Here is an 18904-nt window from a genome sequence, read left to right as displayed (position 1 = left end):
CCACTATAAAGAGATACTTGTACAAATATGGTCTTCATGGAAGAGTCATCAGAAGAAATCCTCTTCCTCACCACAAAAATCAGCGTTTGAACTAATAGGCAAGCCTGATGCATTGTGGAAACAAGTTCTGTGGACAGATAAGGTTAAAATAGAACTTTTTGGCCGGAATGACCAAGGTATATTTGGAGGAAGAAAGGGCACCGAATTTAATGAAAAGAATCTCTGTCCAACTGTTAAGCATGGGGGTGGATCAATTATGCTTTGGGGTTATAGTGCAGCCAATAGCACAGGGAAAATTTCACGAGTAGAAGGAAAAATTGATTTAGTAAAATTTCAGCAAATATTGGACGCTAACTTGATGCCATCTTTGAAAAAGCTGAAGTTAAATAGAGGATGGCTTCTACAAATGGATAATGATCCTAAACACACCTCAAAACTTAAGGTGGATTACATCAAGAGGCGTGAACTGAAGGTTTTGCCATGGCCTTCCCAATCTCCTGACCTCAACATAATTGAAAATCTATGGATAGACCTTAAAAATAGCAGTGCGTGACAGACAGCCCAGAAATCTCAAAGAACTGGAAGACTTTTGGAAGGAAGAATGGGAAAAGATACCTCAAACAAGAATTGAAAGACTCTTGGCTGGCTACAAGAAGCGTTTCCAAGCTGTGATACTTGCCAAAGGGGGCAGTACAAGGTATTAACTCTGCAGGGTGCCCAAACTATTGCAGACGCCATTTTTTTGTTTTCTGCTATTTTGAAAGTGTAAATGACGGAAATAAAATCTAACTTTTTGTGACATATTATACGAATGTCTTATCTGTCATTTGATGCCTTTTTTGGAGATTTTTCCAATCTTTTTTTGGCTTCTTTATGCACATGAATACAATTTCTTACCAGAGGTGCCCAACCTTTTGAGCCCCACTGTACTAATAAAAATCTTATGTTTGGCATTATTTTATCTCCAGAATCTTTGACCTTTTGAAGCTCACAGGCAGTCCGGGTAGATGATCAAAGATAAGAGTAGAGGGACGGACTCAAGCATAAACTTAGAAACAGTCACAGAGAAAAGAGGCTTGACGTAAGATAAGTCATGTGACTGCTACATTATGTTCAGAAGCCACAGGCTGCACCTTTTCCTGCTCATCCTTCAGGACGCCTCATAGTGAGCGTCTTCTGACTGAGGGATCAAGAGTGGATGGCAGGGAAGGTGTCCAGTTGGACAGTGTACAAGTCCTGTGTGAGGGTGTGTTTTCTATTTATAAATCACACGTTTATTAACTTAATTTCTTATTTATTTTTTTAAAGGGACATAATTCCTTTTTCTGATTATTATTATTATTATTATTATTATTATTATTATTATTATTATTATTATTGAAATGTTTCTATAGGTTTGTAGGGTTAAACATGGAATGCTACTGTTACTCCAAAACTGGGTTAGTCACAAAAACCAGTTGAATGAGCGATTGTTAACATCTAGTTTTATTTTCTCTGCAGTTTCTAAAACAAAAGGTCCGGTCCCCTTTTGACTCAATGGATGCCGAAAAGTCTTATGATCAATTTTCCAGGGCTGGGCTTTTCTGAAGACAGATATCGCCTTAAACATTCTGACATTATGTAAGACAGGTAGTCTATTTGTGTGCGTCAGTGCGTGCATTAGAAGCAGCGTTGGTTAAATGCTGCTGTGTGTTCCTGTTTGACCCTGACTGGTTTGTTCTGGAGTTCTTATCTCAAATAATAATAGCCTCAGCTGACAGCCTATGTGTAAGCAGCATTCTTTCATCCTCACATGACAGCCGTGTCACTCACTGTCTGTCTTTCTCTGTGTCTCTGTCTGTCTTGGTCTGTCCTTGCTCTGGTCTCACCCTCTCTAAATTTTCCTCCCACTCTGCATCTTCCTGCCGTCTTTTCTCTTTTAACTTGTCTGGTTACATTGGTCTTTTCAACATGAACTCTGTAATTTTTTATAAATCACTCTCTACCTTTTTATTTATTTTTACCTCCCTAATCAACTCTTTAAAGTATCTCTACCCCTCTCCATTTGGAAAATGCATGCTTTCTCTACCTCTTTTTACTCTATTACCTTTTTGTTTTTGTTCCTTTTTCCTCTTTGCTACACACAACCTTTATCGTGTTTCACCTGTCTTTTTGCTTCCTCTTTGGCTTGTCTTTTTTTTTTTTTTGTTTTTACCAAGTTTTCTTGTCTGCTCTCTGTATTGCATCACCATCTCTTGTCTGCCTGTCAGCATTACTATCCCGTCAAAACCTTGCCATCATCACACAGAGGCACACTCCTGCTGGCTTATGACACCCTGACATTGGAAATTGGTTGCTTTTGCTCAACTTTTCAACACTCAAGCACTGGTTCGAGATTAAAACCACAATAAGAAGGTGTGGTGTGTGTGTGTGTGGTGTGTGGGTGTGTGGGTGTGTGTGGGTGTGTGTGTGTGTGTGGGTGTTGTGTGTGTGGGTGTGTGTGTGTGTGTGTGTGGTGTGGTGTGTGTGTGTGTGTGTGTGTGTGTGGTGTGTGTGTGTGTGTGTGTGTGTGTGTGTGTGTGTGTGTGGGGTGTGTGTGTGTGTGTGTGTGTGTGTGTGTGTGTGTGTGGTGTGTGTGTGTGTGTGGCAAAGAGGTGAAAATAGACGTGGTACAAAGTGGCATTTGTTAAAATTAGCTCTTAAAAAACACTGGTGGTGCATGTGCGTGTCTATGACTATAACTGTAATCATGGGGTCCAAAAACCAGGATTCCAGCATACTTGTGCACTTTCCACAAGTAAAGCCCAAGCAAGAAGGTGAAGGATTTAGCTAAGGCTTACGTTAGTGATAGTAAGCCGCCATCACGACCAAACGTTTGTATTGTTGCGGCAGATTCAGAGTGACTCTGGGTAGATCCAATAGTTTAAACTGAAACAAAAACCCAGGGTCCGAGGAGAGAAAGCGGAATAGAGAAACAAGCAGGATGAACGCGCTTGAATGGGTGGGAAATACTTTAAAATTAAGAAGGGGGGGGGGGGGGTGGGTTGGGAAAGAATATAATATAAGGGAAAAGGGAACTAGAGAAAAATCTGGTCCAGGAAAAAAAGGAGAGAAAGAAAGCTGCAGGAATTGGAGAGTGATGAGGTTGGAGTGGTTAAGAGAGGGAAAGGGAGAGAAGAGTGGAGGGGGGAGGGAGGGAATGATTGCAGTGCTGCTCGCTCACGAGTTCCTGAAAGAGTCATATGACTGGCAGTCACATGCTGCTGGCCTATGTGTACACACCTCACACTGCAGTGCAGCAGACACGCACACACCCATGTACACAGTCAAACACATTCTCGCTCAGAATTAGCCTTGCGTCATTAGCATGACATGGGTGTGCTACAAAGTCACTCATTAACAAGAGAGAATAAAATATGTACACAAGTTGCATATGTGTGTACAGTGTTTATAATGTACTTTAAAAAAGAAGAATTAAGCAAAAACAGTCATTTGTTTTCCTCTGTCTGCTTTCCTTCTCCCTTTTTTCTGTTTCTCTTTGCCTCCCTGTTGTTTTCTCCCTCCTTTCTCTTCCTCCGTACATTGGCAGCGACAGTGGTTTCAAGTGAGCCATTACCAAAGCTTAGCTAACACACACACACACACACACACACACACACACACACACACACACACACACACACACACACACACACACACTCCCCGCCCTCCCAGATGCATTCCTCTTGAATAGGCTGCCAAGTTAAGAAGGCACATGACAGGCTGATTGAGCTCACATTGCTTTTAGTTTGCTGTTTACAGAATTGCTTCTGTATCAGGTTTCTATGGTTTTAGACCCGACCAATTCAACTTAATTTCTTTCTCAATTAAGAAGTTTACGTGATATGAACTTTGTATATTTGGGACTTGTTAAAATGTAAGGGAATCAGGGTGAAATTTGACAGACTGTGACTTTTTAAAGGTGAAGTGTACTTTGTTTGCCTCTCTCGTTATGTGTATGTTAGCAGAGGCCCCCATAACTGAAATCCCCCTGCAATAAAATCCTCTTGACTTTGTTATCTATTCCTACATGTATGGGCTGTTTCCACATTGAAGGGCACATGCCCTTTTAAGAACTAAAACACATAAATGTCTGCGTCTGTCTTGGTGACTTCACGTGCACAAAATAGCACAGAGTTTTTAAGTTATTTTTTGTCAAATCCATTGTTGTTTGTTTTATTGTTTAGTCCCTACGTATTTGCAAGTATGAGAAGTAGATGACAAAAAATGGTTTAGTCATTGCCACTGACTTCACTTAGTCAAAGGAGAGTAGGCTTTTTAGGCTTCTCTATATTTGAAAGGAAAAGGGAAAAAAACTTGGTTGTTGGAAGTGGCTGGTATGCTTTGTACTCCACCAGTTTACTTTTTGGAGAGGCTGCTAAAGTTTGTTTACATTCTTAATGGCTGCAGACGAATCAGTAAAAACTGGTCATTTTAATCTTCAAGTCAAACTATAAACTCAAATCTATATGTGTATAATAATAAGTATTATGCCATGAAGTGTGGGTTTTTCTGATATAACTAAAACCTTCTGCAGATCCTGTGTTCACGAGCCTATATTACTGTATTTTTTGTTTTTATGCCATAGAGCAATGAGGGCCAGGTGAAGATGTTTGGAAAGTGCTGCCAGCTCCGTCCTACTGGAGGCAGCAGCAGCTCTCTGGACAGCTCCTCCTCCTGCACCTCGGAAACCAAGGAAACCAAGGAGCAGGGCATCCGCTTCCAGGTAAAACAGACTTCCATGTAACATTTACATATTTACTCCCCTGTGGGGATGTAGAGTATATGCATACCCATACATTCACAGCTGCATAAGTAGATATGTACACAAAACACTTGCATATTCACATGTAATTTGTGAAGGTCTGGACTTTGATGTGTATATATAGTACGTAGGAGTCACCTTTTAGACAAAAACAGTTTTCTGATCAATGTGGAGCTCATTTCTCTTTAAGGGTAACAGCATTTGTTGTCCTCCTCTCCTCACCAGGGTTCGAGATGTTCGTCCGATGTGGTAATGCTGGGGGAAATGATGTTTGGCTCTGTGGCTATGAGCTACAAAGGTTCTACTTTAAAAATTCACCAGATCAGGTAATGCAAGTAGAGATGCATCAACAGCTTTTTTTTTGTGCTTTGACATTTTACATGGCTTTTATTACTAGATTTTGAGATTCTTCTTTTTTTCAAATTTGTTCCAATGTGGGTGGTAGAAGAAGAGATAAACTAGGTTCGGGTGTGAAAGACGCACAAGTGTGCACATAAACCGAGCCTGCATGCTGATGTTTGTTGTCCCTGTGCTTTCGTTATATCAGATCGCCACCTCAGTTGATGTTGAGTAAGGTCTTCACCGCAAGGACGGGAGGCAGTGTGTACGGCAGCCTTAACACGTAAGCATACACATGCTTAAACAACAACCACAACACCAACAGGAACTTCTGGTTCTGATGCCTATTGTAGCTTCTTGAATTAGCCAGCACATGCAGATACATTCTCATCTCATGTTTCTCCCTCCCATTCGTCATCTGTCTTGGTTACTGTCTATATTCCCTTCAGTTTATGTCAACCAGGAATATTGTCTGTGTCTTTCTGTCTCTCTTCATCTACACCCTTTTTCACAATAATCTCATACAAACTGTGTTCCCTAATTGTAATAGACTTTGGATATATTAAAACACACTTTTTTGTTTTCAAACTTGCATATAGTGTATGTGAACAGTATAATTTTGTTGTAGGTGCCAGAAAATAATGAAATGTTATAAAATCATCCGCAAAAACCTACTAACTTGTATTCCTGGTTTTCTGATCTTGCACAGGTTACAAGACAGCTTAGAGTTCATTGGACAGGACAGCAACACCCTAAGGCCCGATCAAAACACCGGCCCCAACAGTCTCCTAGGGAACATAGGTAACCACAGAAACCCAGTGCCACACTAAACCTTTAGCCACCAATGTCCTCCTGTTTTTTTCAGTTCAGTTGTAGTAGTGAAAGTGTTTGAAAATGTTTGTTTTTGTATGGTCATAGCCAGACACTCAGTGTAGTTACTTTCTTCTTGAAAGGACTTGTGGAGCGTGTACGACTGGATATTCAGTCAATCTTATTTAGAATTTTATGTTTCCTCAGTAACTGTCAGTTGAAGTCGATGTGCCTTGGTAGAACTGTGAGGAATCAGCTGATTTTGTTACGTGCTTTCTGACTCTTAACATTCCTGTTTGAATGCAAACCAGGCTAGATAGACTTTGCCAACAGCTCTCACCTACTGCTCCCCAGCAGTAAGCTTGTGAACAATTGGAGAATGTTCAAACTAACTTTTTAAAGGACATGTTTTCTCAGTAAATTTGCATAAGTTAACTGTTATCCTATCAAATACTCATAGCAGTATATCTTTGTTGTACCTCTTCTGGTCCTTACCTAAAATTCATGGTGACTCTACTTGGTACTCATGGTAAAACTCATGGTAAAAAAATCTATTGTGTCTGAAAAACTAAAATCAAACACCCTACTAAACCTGGGTTAGAGTCTGACAGGCTCCCAATAGAATGAAGAACGTAAAAAAGAATATAAAGAACTGTTGGCAAATTATATCCTTTTTAGAGCATTTTCCCTATGTCATCCTCACAGAAAAGACAAAAGTTATCAACTTTTTCAACTGTCACACACACACACACACACACACACACACACACACACACACACACACACACACACACACACACACACACACACACACACACACACACACACACACACACACACACACACACACACACACATATATATAGTTTGATTAGCTGTGTTTTCTGTGAGTGATACCAGCCTTCTTGTTTGTCTGTATGACTGACTGACTGACCCACCAGATGATGGTCGTTATTTCATTCCAGACTAAAAGCTCCTGTAGCTCAGCTTTTTTGCTACAAGGTGGTCGGACCAAAGGAGGCAACCAGCTTTTCTCCTTACACATTCACTAACCGCGGTTCATGTTTTTTCATGTGTCTTTTTTTCCCCTCTTCCTCCCTTTTTTCTTTTCCATGTTTTTGTTTGTGCTGCGCAGGATTTTCTCAGCTCTGCAGCCCTCGACGGGCGTTCTCTGAACAGGGCCCTCTGCGCCTCATCAAGAGTGCATCTTTCTTTTCAGGTTGGCGCTTAAAACTGGCCATGAGTGATGTGTGCCAGTTGCATGCGTGTGTGTAGACAAAAGTTTCAGTAGTAGTTTTTGTACAGGCTTTGACTCTCAGCAGATGCATGCTTGTGTGGTGATTCTTGCACTAAAAGTGGTAGCAGTAGTCATAGCATGCAATATCACAGCACGTCTGCAAATAACTTGGGTCAGATAGAAGCTGTAGAAACTGTTCTTGTTTGGTAAGTTCGTCATAAACAAGATTATGTCTTCCCTTTTAATTAGTTAAATTTGGCAGGTGACAACATTTAGATTCAGCTCCTGCCTAAGTGGCACCAAATTACTATTCTCTACAATGCACCAAGACATCCACACCAGTAAATGACCTGTGGATTTTATTAACAAATGCTGGACCAAAAACACAAACTGCCACTTAGTAAATCACAGAGCAATATGTACTGCTTCAAACACCTTCTGTTCTGTTGTTTTTCTAGTGGCAGTGTCAAATAAGACAACCCCTACCGTCAGTCATAACAATTTCTCAAACAAATCATAAAACATATCTGCCAGAACTATCTGACCCAGGCCTGCAGGTGTATGGCGCACGCAGAAGTGGTGTGCATGGGTTCTCACTGGTGTCGGTGGCTGTAGTTCTAGTAGAAGTTTTTGTAGTACCTTCCGCGCCTTCTCTCTGTGTTCTTCACTTACATACTTTCACTTACCTCTCTTTGACAATGATTGTGCTATTTGGGCAGTGATTTCTAGGCTTCACATGTGTTTTAACTATAAACTATGACACCATCTTCAGTATTCTGGGGTTAAAAGCTTTGCCTTTGCTGTAGCATAGTTGGGAGAGTTAAAACAAGAAGCCCCTCCTTGTGCCATGTGGCTGCCTACCCACAATCCTGTTCAGGGCCCCCTTAGGTTGGCAAGGCATTTAGATATGCAGTGTTGGTATGGTCATACAGCACTGTGCCACAGAAGTTAAGTTATTTCACACACACACACACACACACACACACACACACACACACACACACACACACACACACACACACACACACACACACACACACACACACACACACACACGTGCCTGTGCGTGCTTTGCAACAAAAGCTCATGTGCTCATGTTGACATGCTCATTAATCACCTCAACCAGAGCTATGCTTTCAACTGCACATTAAAATGGGCATTTGTGGTTTTACTCCTCTGCTGTGAGAAGCATTGTCATTTTTCCCCATATTATGCCGAAGTGTTGACAAGAAGGACATTTGAGGAAACAAGCTTGTGACATTCATGTTATTGTCTGTCTGTTGTAAAAAGTTACATCCAAGCTGTAACAGCTACTGTAGATAGTGTCGATTTGAGTTGCACATTCGCCAATTTGCGACAAGTAGCATACAAGATGCTAACGAGAGACTCCTGTAATATCAATACAGTAAAAATGGACCTACTTAATAAAGTTTGTCCACTGCTGGCTACAAACTAGCAATCAAATACAACAAGGTTGTCAGTTGAGTGGCGTTTTGAGCAAACGTTAGCAATCAAACAATCATAGATAGCTAAACATTTTTGAAATGATTTCCATCTTCTCTTATAGTTCATACTGAGAAAAGTTTATTATTTCATGGATTTCACAAATTTCAGTATGACACGTTATGCCATACATTTTTTAAATCTGTGCATGCACAACTCATATCTGCTCTCGCCCAGAGCCGGCCGGACTCGACTCTCATTGTGTATGACATGTTATGCCATAAACTGTTTAAATCTGAGCATGGGCAACTCAAATCTGCACTCAATTTACATCGGGTAGTGACAACGAGCAACAACAGCAAACACAATTTGTTTGGTTTGTGGCACTTTCTGTTTTGGTGTAACAAAACAAAGGGTGCATTAACAGCATGAGAATCAATTAGTAACAGCCACTTCACATTAGATATTTGCCTCTATTGTTGGTACTTTACTTTACAGGTGATACAGTTGTTTTTAAATAAGCCACCAGGCCATTTTGTTCTATATTTTTTCTGCCACAATAAATAGTAATTTTAAACATTTTCAACCTTATCTTAACTGTATGTACTTTTTGAACCATTCCACGTAGTGATGCATTTACTGATCTGGCTGTAGCAAGAAAAACTACTATTATTTTACTGGTTGCAAGCCCCAATTTTTTGTAAGTAAAAAAAATGATTGCAATTATTTGGGGTGCAATTTTTATTTTCTCGCTATAACTTTGACATGGATGCTGAGGAGATGAAGCATCCAAAAGCATTAGCCTCTACAGTTGTTGGCCAAGTAGAAGAGCACTACAAGACTCTAACTTGATGGTGAATTTCTTCTATCTGTCCTTTGTTTCTTTATATCACAATAGACCTTTTGTGCAATTGACCTTTGTCCCCTCCCCCCACCCAACCCCTTTTCCTTTACCCTTAACCCAACCATTCACTTTTTCTCTCCACCTTCCTCCACTCTACAGGCCACAGTCACCCCATGGACATGCCTGGCCGAGGGCTTCACGACGAGAGGGACAGCGGCATCGCCAGGTCAGGTAGGTTAACGAGACTAGGAGCTAAAGCTTGGATTGACATACACTCTGTGGTCACACAGTAGGTGTGCTTTCAGCCCTACAGCTGAGCTTTGAAATGGGTTCACATTTATTCTTGTCAAGATCAAAGACCAAGAAACAGAAGATAAAGTGTAAATCAGGGAATTATTGGACTATAACATTTCACTCATTTTCACCTCAAATGCATTATAGACCCCCACGAATTGTATACAATATCTGGCTGTCATTGTTTCCTCAAAACATGAATGAGGGAGCTAATGTGTTAATTTTTTTTATTCAAGCACTTTGTCGGTCAAAATGGTTGATCTTCTTTAACTTGACTGTTCAAGGTCAAGAGCATGAACCGTTACATAAGCATTAGTTTCTTTAGACGGTGGCACTTAAGCTCCGACTTCACCAACGTGGTATGCAGACAAATATGCAGACACATGCACCCAGTTTTCAATTCTTTAATAGCAGCCATAGGTGCACCTTCTCAAGGCTGACCGGGGTGTGTATGAAAAGAGAGTGAGAAAGATGCAGGACATAAATCCTTCTCTCCACTGCCAATTCTGTATTTTGACCTCAAACCACAAAGAAAAAAAAAAGATGATGCAGGGCTGGAGGTGTTTACAGGGCCTCTAGGGTCTGGAAAACCTTGTGCAATGGAAACTGACCCCCCTTTATTACAAACACCACCATGCCCCACTGGCATGACTGGTATGACAGGAATTGCGCTTTCTGCTCAAACCCGGGTCACATGCAAAGAATTAAATATAGCAGCTCTCAAAACTGGTAAATGAGCTTCTAATTTGAGCCTCATTCGCTCATCTTGACACTCTCCACCTCCCCACACGCTCTATACCTAACTTTGACAAAGACAAATGCTTACACGTCCCACTGTTAAACCAACACTTATCCCGTCTACCTCTTCTCATATTTTACTATAGCTCTTCTGGTACATCTTCAACTCTCTAGCAAAGTTTTCCCTTCATACGTCATACACTTAAGATCACACACTGTATAAATGGTTCATGTGACCATTGATCAGTGTGTGCTTCCCGGGCTGTTAATACCCCAGCGATTAGGGTGTGTGTGTACACATGCATGTATGCATGCATGCTTGTAGGTTGTCATGACCATGTCAGCCTGGTGTAAAGCCAAGTATCCTGCAGCATGTGACTGCTAGCAGGCTAACTGATATTAAATCTAATGAAAGCAGTAATAGTAATTAGGAGCTGAAAAGGGGTGTGTGTGTGTCTGTGCGTCTGTGCGTTAAGATGTGTTTTGTGTGCTGTATATTTCCCTTTTTCAAGTTCTCTGTCTTAGTAAGTACTATAGTTATTGTCGTTTAGATTTCTGTCTAGCTCCGTGTGGGTGGGTGTGCACACAATGTGTTGTTCAGAATGAGTAACCCTACACACTTGTCTGACTCATACTTGACCTTTTTCTCTTCCATCACCCACAATTCCATCCATCTGTTCCCTATTCCCTTCTCTTCTCCTTTTTTCATTCTTCCTCTCTTAATGTCTTGAACCATCCTCTTTTCTCTTTTATCTACCTCCAATCCTTCTCGCCCTCCCATCACCTATCCCTTTAGCTTCTCTGAGCAGCCTCTTGATCACACCCTTCCCCTCTCCTGGCTCCTCCCTGACCAGCAGCTGCGCTTCCAGTTACCAGCGCCGATGGCTCCGGAGCCAAACCACCAGCCTGGAAAACGGCGTCTTCCCCCGATGGTGAGACACACACAATCATACATGCACACACACCTGTACAAGATACATGTTCAAACAAACACTCACATACACATGAATGTACATGCAGAACCACTGTGGAGAGTTAAGTCTTTCATATGTACTCACACAAACTTAGCGTAATTAAAGTGCCGATCTTTCCTGCACAACTTCCCAAACACAAACTTCCCAATTGATAACCCCCCTCCATTTTTCTTCCCTCTGACAACCTTTTGTAAAGTTTATCACGCTAGAACGTACCAACCAAAAAATGACACACACTGCTTCTATACACTAATAATGGCACTCAAGAACACACACACACACACACACACACACACACACACACACACACACACACACACACACACACACACACACACACACAGCACTGTGACTAGAGAGGATGCTGTGTTGGCCTGTCACTGTAAATGCAGCTGTCAGCCTCTGAGTGCTCTAATCTTTTAGGCAGTTCAGCAGCACCAAAGCATCTTGTTTACCAGCTGCAAAACTAAAAATGGCTAGGATGGAAAGTCTTTTGACATGTTTTCCCTGCTCAACAGATATGCCTAAGTATCTTTTTCTGCTGTTGAAACATGTAACATGTTTGTTGTATTAGAATATTTACTGGTTATTTCTAAGCAATAGTTGACAGAAAAAACCTGCTACAAAAGTACAAGAAAGACACTTATCTAGGGAGGCCCTAAATAGTTTTCTGACTAGTGATGTCATATATGAGGTAAGGTATAACTTTATTGATCTTCACGGGCAAAAGTACTAGGATTCAGGTTTACATGGCTAGTAAACATTTGGAAGTTGGAGCAACTAAACACATATTTCAGGCTTTAGAAGTTGTATCAGATCTGCCTTGGCTCCCAAATTGACTCCCTTCGTACCCTGTCCTGATCAGGTCAGTCGAGGAGAGCTTTAACATGTCTGATGAAAGCGGTGTACCAAGCCTTGGTGTGGCTCGGAAGAAGAAGATTGCCATCGGGGTAATCTTCATGCTGTCCCCCAACCCTGAGGAGAACAACCGTTTCCAGGATTTCTTTTTCTCCCACTTCCCTCTCTTTGAAAGCCACATGAACAAACTCAAGAGCGCTATTGAACAGGTAACTTAATATGTACGACTGTGACTATAGACCAACTACATGTTGTAGTTGAAAAAAAGTTGTTTTGTGTTTCTTTCACTGACAGTAACGTTTTTTTATTTACTTTATTACTTACTCATATTGTCTTGATGTGATAAGCCACCTGCATATTTTCCACGTCAAAACTGTGAGGTAGGGCACAGAGAAGCAAAGTGCAGCACAAGTTTACGTCATCATTGCTTCTGGAATTGGTTCTGCCTTGAAAGATCAGCGGCAACGAGGTCAAAGTTGAAATAATTTGAACTTTGAGCGTAACGCTCGGCAGCAATAGAAAAACTAGAAGAGTGTTTTACCGCTGGTCATGTGTATGCGGCTTTAAATATTTCTGCTTTTTAAAGGGAAATTCCTGCATTTATATCCTTGATCAGCTCCCTGATTTACACTGTAAAGAAAACATGTCGGAGAACTCCATTTAGTAGGGAGATATGAATAGTATAAAATGCGAACCTCAGACCCCTTTGTTGTTGTAATGAGCAGTGTCGCTGTCAGATTGCCTGGTCAATTGTCATAGCTTGTATATCTGTGGTTCTGTTTACTGGTGTCTGTTGTTAGCATCATCAAAGCTCTGGATGACTTCTAATTTTACCCTCCATCTTCCTTTCAGCCCCCTCCCCTCTCTTCTCTCTCACAAATTCCTTGCTCCACCTTTCCTGTAACTTTGTTTGTCAGCTTTAGTGCCAAATATCTCAAAGTGCATGTGTGTTGTGTCATTCTCAAGGCCATGAAGATGAGTCGGCGGTCAGCTGATGCCAGCCAGAGGGCTTTGGCCTACAGCCGAATGGTGGACGGACTGAACGAGTTCAGGTTGGGCATCAACTGACATTCACTCACTATGACAGATAAATAATCCAACATAATTTATATTTCTATCCTTATTTCCCTCATGATCAAACTTGCAAATACGACACACACGGATGCTTTTTAAGGAGTGTTTATGCCACAATATCACATCACATTATAACTTTATAATTCAGCTGTTTGGCGTAAATTGGAATCTTTTACATGGGACAAAAAACAGCCGAACTCAATCGTTCAGTTTTATTAAGCCAGAATATGCCTTTTTAGTGCATTGTTTATTTGCAAATACTCAGTTCACTGAAGCCAACATCACTGTGTTATTCAGTTTCTATGCATTCATTCTACACCTGGGTGCAAGGTCTCCACATCATGGAGACTCAGGAAAATGTGACATTTAAAATCTGTTTCCAGGAAATTGATTTATTGGATTTATTCAGTTTGTCAATATCAATCCTCAATGCAACATTTGCAACAGTGTGGTTTACAGGATTTTTTTTTTTTCTTGGTAGTGAGGGACTGTTAATAGGATATGATGGAGGAAAGGCAGGTGTGTAGAAAGAGAAGGTAAAGGAACTGTAAAACATTGCTCTGTCTAGGTGACAAGTAGCTGCTGCACTGGGGAAGGACCGAGGTAAAAGAGGCATGGCACTAAGCTTATGACACAGTTGTCATATCTTTCAAATAGATTCTTCTTTTAGCTCATGTTTTTTTTTAAACTTTAAAAAAAGAAAAGAGTTGTCAGAATTGCAACTCTGATACAATTTTACTCAAGTGAAACAACTTTTCACATCACAGATTACCCATTTAAAGTCCTAAAATAAAGTGTAGCCATATATAAACTGATTAACATGAATTTCACCTAAAGCCTAGTCTAGTCTAACATTCAAGTCACCAAGTGCCCATACTAATCATGTGTTGGCAGCTGACATTTTGGCAGCTTTAATGACAAGTATTTTTCCCCATTCCCTTCATTCCAAGCATAGATTGGGTTCACTAGAGAACATTGTTAAAATGCTGTAAACTAAGAATTCTTTAAAAAATATAAATAATGATTGTTTATTTTTATCAATTTACAAAATGCAAAGTGAGTGAACAAAAGAAAAATGTTAAAAACATAAATATTTGGTGTTGCTACCCTTTGCCTTCAAAGCAGCATTGATTATCATCAGGTACACTTGCAAAAAGTTGTGCAGCGTTGAGGATCGTAGACTCAGTGGCCGACCAAGGAAACTTAGTGCTGCAGATGAAAAACACATCAAGCTTATTTCCCTTTTGAAAGCAGAAGATGTCCAGCAATGATATCAGCTCAGAACTGGCGGAAACCAATGGGACCTCAGTACACCCATCTACTGTCCGGTAGTCTGTCCAGAAGTGGTCTTCATGGAAAGGTTCCGGCCAAAAAGTCACACCTCTGAAATGGAAACAAGACCTAGCAACTCAACTATGCACGAAAACATAGAAACTGGGGTGCAGAAAAATGGCAGCAGGTGCTCTGGACTGATGAATCAAAATTTGAAATATTTGACAGAATGCAGAGCAGGACAACGCCCCCAAACATACAGCTAAGGTCATTAAAAGTATATCTTCAGTGTAAAGAAAAACAAGAAGTCCTGGAAGTGATGGCATGGCCCCCACAGAGCCCTGATCTCAACATCGAGTGTGTCTAGGATTACATGAAGAGACCGAAGGACTTGAGAAAGCCTACATCCACAGAAGTTCTGTTGTTCTCCAAGATGTTTGGAACAACCTACCAGTGGAGGAGTAAGCCTCTATAAATGGACGGCCGCTCTACCAACTGAGCTATCTGGCTGCCCTGCTCAAGTTACTTATGCAGTGGGCTGAGGTGTTGCAGCTTTTAATAATGAATGAATACTCGCTCTGGTGTGAGGATAGTGTGATGCTAACAGTCGCTGCCCTTTCTCATATTTTTGTGGTTCCTTTTTATATAAATTGATTATTTAAAATACTGGTATACAGTAATTGATAACATGAATACCAAGCCCAGTAAGATATGTTGGATAAAAGAAAGTAGGAACACACTGTTCCATAGCTGTCATGAACAAACCAAAGATGTTGCATTGTAACTGCAGTGCATGCTGGGAGTTCTTGCGTATGGCTTTGGTTGTGTTTAGGAAGGCTTATTTGGCCAACATTTTAGAAGCTAGTCACTTCTCAACTCTGCACCACAGCTACCCTTTATCCTGTTTCCTGTTTTATTTGTGATGACTTCAAATATCAAATCCAAAATTTGTTCTGATTAGGTTCTATAATTGTGTTTGTCTGCATGTATGTATGGATGTGATGTGCTTGTCAATACTGTATGACTTTGGTACTCATAAAACACACAAACCTATTTTAAAGTGTGTATGTGCACACTAGCGGCTGTCCCCTGTCTGAGGTCCCCTCATTGCTGCAGTCATATGCCTGTTGGCAGCCGGCCACAGAAACCCAACCCTTTGGAGTGGCAACCCTATCTACCTCAGACACTGGTGGAGTGCCAGCAGGAGGGAAGCTATTGCCCGGGACAAACACAATATCTGTAAAATCTCACCTTCAGACAGCAGCTAATTATAAGTGTAGCCACCTTTGCCATTAAGGGAGTTTGACTTCATGGAACATTACAGAAGGAAACTGGAGGAAATGCTTTGCTTAATGCTGATTCTGCTTTGACGTAGTTTGAGGGTGGACATGCACACATAGCCACGCATGCTGGCAAAGATAAGCTGTACACTTAACAGCGGCATGCGCACATTAAAGTCACACCAGCCTATATTGGGGTTATGTTAGGGTTTGCAGTTAGAGTACAAGCAGTAGTACTGAGAGAGACAAACCCCCTTAACACACTAGGGTTAGAGTCCTATTTTCGCACACATGCATAAAAGTGCACTTCGTTCTCTGAAGCACCTTAGATAAAAGTATGCACCAAAAAACAGCCCCTTGAAGCGGTGGGACTCTACAGCCTGGTAGTTGCTTCAGAGTTGACATTGGGGCTTAACATAACAGTTTTAAGGGCCTATAATAGCATAAAGTAAACTTGCAAAAATAAAGTGGTGACTGAACATCAGTTAAAATCCACCCTGCACAATTTATGAAGCAGAATGTTTTGTTTTATACGAAACATCTGACTGGAGTGGTTAAACCAGTAATAGTGACACATTTATTTTGACGCGGAAAGTATAGTATAGTGCATACATGTTTGCATGCAATGCAGTTTCACCCCAAATTGAGATTATTGATTTGTAATTGGAACCAGAGGATGACCATAACTGTACCGTTATAACTTGCAAAATGTAGAAAGGTTTTTAAATTGGCTTAGGAAAACACAGCACAAGTCAGAAGCCATAGATGAGGTAAGAATTTTTTTATTGCTTCCTTCCATAGTGAAGTAATTTAAATCTCTAGTCTCCTTAGCCTTATGCAGTTTAATTTCACATCACAGCCGGGCCTTTTAAAGTTCACCTGAACAGCTGCTGCAGCGAGGCTGAGACCACACTCCTTCTAATCATCTAGCACTGGCTCAGCCTCAGACACTGGGGGGGATTTCAGTAGATGAATACACACATAGACACAGCAGGGGTCAAGCGGGGCTTGAAAAGGCCACAGATAATGCAACCTGTTTATAACACAGGAATGAATACAGCATTATAAGGTCATTAGATGCTGCAGTCCAAAAAATAATTTCTGCCACCCTCCTGACAACGAGGGACATTGAGTCCATTCTGGTTTACCCTGCTATGGCCCCTTTAAAATTGTGTTAATTCATCAGTGATTATTAAATTATTGGCAAGAATAAGATCAGTCAAACTTAGAGGATCTAATACATCAATCCCTCAATGCAAAAGTCATACTATGGCCTTTTGTAATTTACCTATACACTGGTTGAATTATTTAGTCTTGAAAATAGAGAAAGCAAGACCATGCCAGTTTTAGGAGACAGAAATTAAACATTTAATCAAACTAAAAAATCATTTCTATGCCATAAAACACATTTGGCTGCAGTTTTCTCAAAATTAGCATCCTTGTACATTACCACAATAACTGTCATTGTGAAGATATTACTCACAAGAGGGCAGGTTTAGTGTTACAACAAAAGAACTGCTTGCAAAGACTATTGCAGTGCAGTTAAACTATTTAGTTCTTCTTTTTGCACAAGGTTGATGAGAAATTCTTCGTACAAACCCACAAACAGAGACTGCACATAGTGTTCCGTTTTCTTTGGAAAAATACATCCACCTAAGCTGTAGTTTGATCACTGGAATGCTGGAGAACTAGTGAAGGCCACTTTCACTGTGTGACACCTGTGTCGTGTCTTAGCATCAAGCCTGTCTACATCTCCTCTGTTACCAGGTCTTTTACAGGCTAAAGAGGTTGTGAGTTTATTGCAGGATTAACCTTCTTTACTGTCTTGAATCTCCCGCAGTTTCCTGTAAGACCTAATCAAGTTTGGAAAACGGGACAAATGTTTATTCCTTATCAGTACGATCACAGAACACGTGGTGATTGCAGCTGGTTTATACACTCTACTTTTGAAATTAACCTGGCTCTGTTGTTGTTGTTGTAGTAACTCATTGAAACTGCTGAAGTTTGCAATTGTAAAATGGACTCACTTTATATGTTTTGAATTAAGAGTGAGCATATGAAACATCTTTTTTGATTATGCTGTACATTTTTGCATTTTCAAACCCAGAATCCAACAGCTGCAGTCCATATTTCAGCTCTGACTAAAAAACGCCAGATTTTTCACATTCCTCAGGCTGCAGAGATTCCCTCTGCCCCTGTGTCAAAGCTTGGCTTCCAGCCGAGACATGCTCACCAACACGCCCCACGTTCCATGGAAACTCCAGTCCTTCTCAATGGACACATACAGATAGATATACACACAAGCTCACACACAGGCTGTACAGTGCAAGAGACAGTGTGAGTGTGAGCAAGTTTGTCGGACTTTTACAAACGCACACACAACCAAGGTTTCCCATGGCAGACAGCAAAGCTCTGTGAACTGAGATCTCTTTTGTTTACCCCATGAGACAATAATGTCTCTGTTCTGTCCCTGTCGGTTTACTCTCTTTTTCCCCTCCTTCCCTTTTTTTTCGCTCTCTCCATGCCCTCTTCCTCTTTCATCCCTTCTTCACCATACCTCCTCTCCAGGATGACCATCTGCGACCTTTACACCATGCCCCGGGTGGCTGAACCCGTCTGGTTGACTATGATGTCTGGAACGTCGGAGAAGAACCAGCTCTGCGGTCACTTCATGAAGGAGTTCTCCACGTTGATGGAGCAGGCCTCCAAGAACCAGTTGAGTTTCTGCTTATAATCACAACACGCCATCAGTCACTGAATTTCTGAAAATGTTGCAGGAGAGGTTGTATCCCAAAACTGGGATAAAAGAACAAAATTATATTCTTTTTTTTAAACATATCTATCACATAGCATAGTGGGTTTCGGCATTTGTATGGCCACAGCAAACCCACCTACTGGGAAAACCAGATAATTCATCCCCACTTGATCTTCACTGAGCTGAAAAGCATTAGGAAAGCA

General features: G+C 41.0%; 1 protein-coding gene across 3 annotated transcripts in view; it reads left to right on the top strand.

The window, feature by feature from the left end:
- Positions 1-18904, top strand: part of fnip1 (folliculin interacting protein 1) — a 41609-nt gene that overhangs the window by 14872 nt on the left and 7833 nt on the right. For 2 of the 3 annotated variants that reach the window (XM_032534552.1, XM_032534553.1), the window contains exons 3-12: positions 4607-4744; positions 5009-5109; positions 5331-5405; positions 5832-5923; positions 7068-7151; positions 9616-9687; positions 11285-11420; positions 12328-12529; positions 13287-13372; positions 18515-18661. In XM_032534552.1, coding sequence (XP_032390443.1) covers positions 4607-4744; positions 5009-5109; positions 5331-5405; positions 5832-5923; positions 7068-7151; positions 9616-9687; positions 11285-11420; positions 12328-12529; positions 13287-13372; positions 18515-18661 — 1133 coding nt within the window. The remainder of the gene's footprint in view (positions 1-4606; positions 4745-5008; positions 5110-5330; positions 5406-5831; positions 5924-7067; positions 7152-9615; positions 9688-11284; positions 11421-12327; positions 12530-13286; positions 13373-18514; positions 18662-18904) is intronic. The other variant, XM_032534555.1, reaches the window with a different exon arrangement.

The sequence above is a fragment of the Etheostoma spectabile genome, chromosome 13, assembly GCF_008692095.1.
Source record: "Etheostoma spectabile isolate EspeVRDwgs_2016 chromosome 13, UIUC_Espe_1.0, whole genome shotgun sequence".
Classification (NCBI taxonomy): Eukaryota; Metazoa; Chordata; class Actinopteri; order Perciformes; family Percidae; genus Etheostoma; species Etheostoma spectabile.
Note: the sequence above shows the minus strand (reverse complement) of the source record. Positions and strands in the feature narration are given on the sequence as shown.